The sequence below is a fragment of the Vitis vinifera genome, chromosome 2 (genome assembly GCF_030704535.1).
Source record: "Vitis vinifera cultivar Pinot Noir 40024 chromosome 2, ASM3070453v1".
In the NCBI taxonomy this organism is placed as follows: domain Eukaryota; kingdom Viridiplantae; phylum Streptophyta; class Magnoliopsida; order Vitales; family Vitaceae; genus Vitis; species Vitis vinifera.
In genome coordinates this window covers 12265586-12271227 of record NC_081806.1, presented here as the reverse complement: position 1 = coordinate 12271227, position 5642 = coordinate 12265586, and the positions used below count along the sequence as shown (strand labels likewise).

At 39.8% G+C, this 5642-nt stretch overlaps 1 protein-coding gene across 1 annotated transcript; it reads right to left on the bottom strand.

Annotated features, from left to right (window-relative positions):
* Positions 1–3505: 3505 nt before the first annotated feature.
* LOC132254755 (uncharacterized) lies at positions 3506–5075 on the bottom strand. The gene is made up of 2 exons (XM_059741142.1): positions 4421–5075; positions 3506–3744 (listed from the first exon to the last, which is right to left on the bottom strand). Exons 1-2 carry the CDS (start codon positions 5073–5075, stop codon positions 3506–3508), a joined length of 894 nt encoding a protein of 297 aa, XP_059597125.1.
* Between the last annotated feature and the right edge of the window lie 567 nt (positions 5076–5642).

Here is a 5642-nt window from a genome sequence, read left to right as displayed (position 1 = left end):
GCTTAGGGCTTTGAATGCTAAGAATGACTCTAGGTCATAAATGAGAAGAACAACACTGGGTCGTGAGCTCAGGGCTCTAAATAATAAGAATGACTCTAGGTCATAAATAAAAAAAAACGACTCTAGGTCGTGAGCTCAAGGCTCTAAATGCTAAGAATGACTCTAGGTCATAAATAAGAAGAACGAATCTAGGTCGTGAACTCAAGGCTCTAAATGCTAAGAATGACTTTGGGTCATAAAAAAGAAGAATGACTCTAGGTCATGAGCTCAGGGCTCTAAATACTATGAATGACTTTGGGTCATAAAACGACTCTGGTCATGAGCTCAGGGCTCTAAATGGAAAGATTGACTCTGGGTCATAAATAAGAAGAACGACTTTGGGTCATGAGCTCAAGGCTCTAAATGGATAGCCGATCAAGATGCTTTCCGGCTCATGATGTCGGGTCAAGGCCACTAGTAAGTGGTTAGAATGATGAAAATGAAACACATCAGGGATGTGCTCTGGGTCGTGAGCTCAGGGCTTAGAATGCTATGAATGACTCTGGTTCATAATGCAATGAGTAACTTAGGGTTACAATGAATAGCTCAGGGCTATATGAATGGAATGAATGACTATAGGTCATGATGCAATGGGTAACTCAGGGTTACGATGAATAGCTCAAGGCTATATAAACAGCTCAGGGCTATATAAACAGCTCAGGGCTATGAGCTCCAGGCTCTATGACTGATCAACTATAAAGAGAGTGCAATACACAAACTCCAGGTCAAACCACTCATGGGTGACCAAATGATGAAGGCCCAGCTCAAGGCTAGAAAGACTCCGGGTCTTAAAGAAATGATAGCTTAGGGCTACCAAGCTCAGGGCCTAATGGAAGAAGGGTAGCTCAAGGCTATGAGAATCGGGGTCTAGAAGGAAAGGATAGCTCAAGGCTATAAGACTCAGGATCTAGAAGGAATGGATAGCTCAAGGCTACAAGGCTCAAGGCCTAGAAAGAACAAATAAATAAGACCAATTTGAAAGTGGATAGGAAGTAAACGGGCTTAAAGTCGTATACTTAAAATGCCAAGGATCTGACTACTGAACTCAAGAAGGGAAATATGCCCCAGTATCCAGGGTAATCACACTGTTGAAACAACCAGTAAATCAATCATCCATTGAAATCAATGGGTCAGGAACCAATACATCATGACAAACCTCTGAAAAGTCAAAACTGAAAAAACTCTCTGAGTTTGAAAAGCTGCTCTATTGACGAATCTCAAAAGGTAAATCTCAAAGTGTCACAACTCATCTAAAAGCAAATCTCGAAGTGCACAAAATACTGCTCATCTGGATAATCCAATCTGCAAGTTAACAATGACGAAAACAAATCTATCTCATGCTTATCTGGCTAAAATATCCACCCATGCTCCTTAGGTGAAACCCAATGTGATCCATCTCTATCTCAATAAATCCATCTGATACAATCAATAGTTGGAAGCTCCAAACTGCTACTCAATCTAAAACCTAGCTAGTCGTTGTCTTAATCTCAAAGATACTCAAAGAAAATGAGGAAATATACCCTAGTATAAGATCTGATGTCAAAGTCATGAGATAAATAGCTAACACTAATCATCCATTCTCATACTATTACGCAAACAAAATCTGACTAAGGAGGGGGAATATGCCCCAATATGATATCTGATGTCGAAGTCATGAGGTAAACAACCAACAATGTTCATCAATCTATGTACAATCTCATCAAGGAGAAGGGGAATATGCCCCAGTATGGATATCTGATGTCGAAGTCGTGAGGTACACGACCAACAATGATCATCCATCGTACCACTGCCCGAACACAATCTCATCATGGAGAGGGAAATATGCCCTAGTATAGATATCTTATCTGATGCACGACAAAAGGATGAATCCGATATCATCAATGAACTATCTCCAAACTCAAAAAATCCATCAAACATCAATATGCCAAGCAAGAGAGGGCCAAATGCTTCCAAAAGTATCTTCCATTAGAGAAAACATAGTTTCGACTATACTTCAACCAATCTACAAAATTTTGTCCAAGTAAAGACTTTCAAAGATAACGTTTGATCTTATGGCCTCAAGGTGGTCTTAAGACATAGGACGTAACATAGGTCAGGGTGATAGGGTGAAAGAAATAAAGGGAAACTAGGCTCAAATACCCAATGATCAAACCCACACTCTCATGTACAAGATGTAATGCATAGAAAAATCTCATGAGCCATGGACTTAGAGGTAACCAAAGGAAATATCGATTTTGAAACAAGAGGGGGGATAAGTGGTCAAACTATCAATGAAACATGTGGATGATGTGTAGAAGATATCGAACCATAAATGTGTGTCAATATGTAGGGAATGGATAAAAGGTGGAACAAAGATTTGGAAAAAGGTGATGAGATATAAAATAAGGCAATAGGAAAGTCATATCACTAATGGTGGAATGGTGAGTAAGACAATGATCTAGAGACCCTAGTAAAAGGTTACTCATCTCTCATATCTAATATATATCAGCCACGATCCGAGAAACATAGGATCTCATAGAACTCTCACATGAACCCTCGACACTCCAAATGCATAACAAGAGTGGCTCTAGGAGTGAAAACTCATGAAAATATCACAAGAACCCATAATGACAACTATACCTAATAAATAAACCTCGAAAGGTGACATAAGTGCCCAATGGAGCAAGATACTATACACAAACATATCATTGCACTTTTTCTTTTCTTTTCTTTTATCATTATTTTTTATTTTTTTGGAATGCGCATGCTCTGATCATCAATAAATCAAACTCCAATGGGAACTCTCGCAAATCACTAATGAATACATGAACCCCATCCCATGAGACAACCTCTCAAACTAAAATCTTTGAATTAATGCTAAATGATGGGATGAATGAAGTGATATGATTGCCCTCTTTGCATTAATATCTAAAGAATCAACAACCTAAGGAAGAGAAGAGACAAGGTGAAACAAATAATTAAAAGGAAACAAGAAAGATAATGAAAATGTAATGATAGTAAAATAAAAAAAACGGGGTGATAAGGAGATGGTAACAAGGATGAGAAGATAGGCTTATAAGTCAAAAGTTCATGAGACTTTCCTAGCAAAGCATGCATATACAACAAAGGGCCCCAACTCAGGTGTAGAAATGATAAGCAGGGCTATAGAAAAGAGAAAAAAAACTATAACATACCACATGAGGCTCAGTGGGCTAGCAACGATCTAATATATCAATAAATGTGATAAGGTTTAAGGCTAACCGAAATGATGGTCACCCATCCTGTGACCATGGTCTCAAACATAATACTTCTTCAGCTAATCCACATTGGTAGGTTCTAAAAACTGGTTTCCATCTAAGTCAGTCAACCATGCAGCCCCTTCTAGAGTCAACTCTCGAATAACATAAGGCTCACTCCAACTAGGTCAGAACTTCCCTCTGGGGTCTCCAACCAAACCTTTGAGAATCCTCAAAACCAAATCCTCACTCTATAATGGTCTAGGCTTAACCCATTTCCTGAAGGCACAAGCCATCTTTCTCTGATAAGCCTGAACATGATCCGCTGCTCTCAATCTCTTCTCATCTAAAAGGTTAAGCTGATCAAATTGAGCCTGAGCCCACTCTATCTCAGAAATCTGCTGCTTGAGAGCTACTCTCAATGAACCCATCTCTATCTTAACTGGCAAAACAGTCTCCATGCCATACACTAAAGAGGAAGGTGTAGCTCCTATAGAAGTGTGAAAAAAGGTACGGTATGCCCACAATGCAAAAGGGAGTTTCTCTGACCAATCTCGAGAAGTCTCAACCATTTTTCTCAAAATCCTCGTAATATTCTTATTTGCAGCCTCTATTGCCCCATTAGTTTATGGCATGTATGTAGATGATCTATGATGTCGAATGTCATACTTCTGCAACAAAGTATCTACCTTAGCTCGGAAGTGCACCCCTCTATCTGAAATCAACTCATGAGGAACCCTATAGCGAAAAATGATGTGTGACCTGATGAAACTGGCAACTCTAGTAGATGTCAACCTCACATATGATGCAGCTTCCACCCACTTAGTGAAATAATCTATGGTGACTAGGATGAACTCATAACCACTAGAAGATTTTGGTAAAACCTTCCCAATAATATAAATACCCCATACTGAAAAATGGCTATGGTGAGATCAAAGTGTGTAACTCTAATGGCGGTACATGAATGAGATCACCATGAATTTGACACTCTGGGCATTTCTGAACAAACTAAACACAACCTGTCTCCATAGTCAACCAGAAATAACTTGTCCTCATAATCTTACGGGCTAACATGTGTCTTCCCATGTGTGGACCACAAACTCCTCCGTGAACCTCTCTCATCATACAGTCTGCGGAATCTCGATCTAAACACAATAGAAGCATACCATCAACTGATCGCCTGTATAAGGTATCTCCACAAATCACAAATCTAGTGGCCAACTGCCTTAGAGCTCTCCGATCCTTGGTTGTGGCTACCTCAAGATATGTGTCAGATCTAAGAAACTGATAAATGTCATGATACCAAGGTAGATCATCCTGGACCTCTATCTCTCCTATCAAACAACAGTAGGTAGGTGCAAACCTCAACTCAATCAGTAATGGACGTACAACCACATCAATCGAAATGTCTACAGAAGAAGCTAGAGTAGCTAAGACGTCAACAAACCGGTTTTGTACTCTAGGTAGATGAACATATCTCAAGTCATCAAATCTCGCAACCAGTAACTCCAAATGAGTGTGATACGACCTAAGCTTCACATCCCTAGTTTTCCAATCTCCCTGAATCTGCTTGAATACCAGATTGGAGTCACCAAATACCTCCATTTGTCTAATGCCAAGCTCCAATGCAGTCTCTAAACCAATGATACAAGCCTCATACTCAACTATATTATTCGTGGTAGGATGTCGATCAGGAAATGTCAAACGAACAGACCTCGTAATATGATCACCCTGAGGGGATACTAACAAAACACCTATCCCATACCCTAACTGATTGGCTACACCATCGAAGTACATGCACCATCCTAATAAGCTAGTCATAGCAACAAACTCCTCATCTGGAAAATCATCATCAATTGGTCTATCCTCAGATGTCGGTATTAAGGCTAAGTGATCGGCAACAATACTCTCTTAATAGACTTTTGAGAAACATATTGAATATCGAACTCTGTCAAAAGTATGAGCCATCTCATCAGTCTACCAGTCAATGCAGGTCTGTCAAGTAATTATCTGAACAGATCCAAGTAGGATGTCAAGTGTACTGAATACTCCGTCATGTAATGCCTCAATCTCCTGGTAGCCCATACTAGTGCTAAGCAAAGGCGCTCAATCATAACATATCTCATCTCATACTCCAGCATTCTATTACTCATATAGTAAATAGCTCGCTCCCTCTCTAAGTCATCAAGTTGAGCTAACATACACCCCAAGGCCATGTCTGAAACTGACAAATACAAAATAAGTGGACGTCTCGGCATAAGAGGCACTAGAACAGGAGGAGAAAGCAAGTACTCCTTGATCTTCTCAAATGTAAGTTGGCAATCATCATTCCAAACCGTTGGTTGGTTCTTTCTCAAAAGATGAAAGATGGGCTCACATATGTTTGTC

What these genes read in the sequence shown, in the direction of transcription:
- LOC132254755 (XM_059741142.1), bottom strand. Translation starts at nt 5,075, where the DNA reads ATGACTAGCTTATTAGGATGGTGCATGTACTTCGATGGTGTAGCCAAT. An exon ending in ATACAGGCGATCAGTTGATG is followed by an intron (nt 3,745 to 4,420) that starts GTATGCTTCTAT and finishes ACACTTCTATAG; the next exon opens with GAGCTACACCTTCCTCTTTA.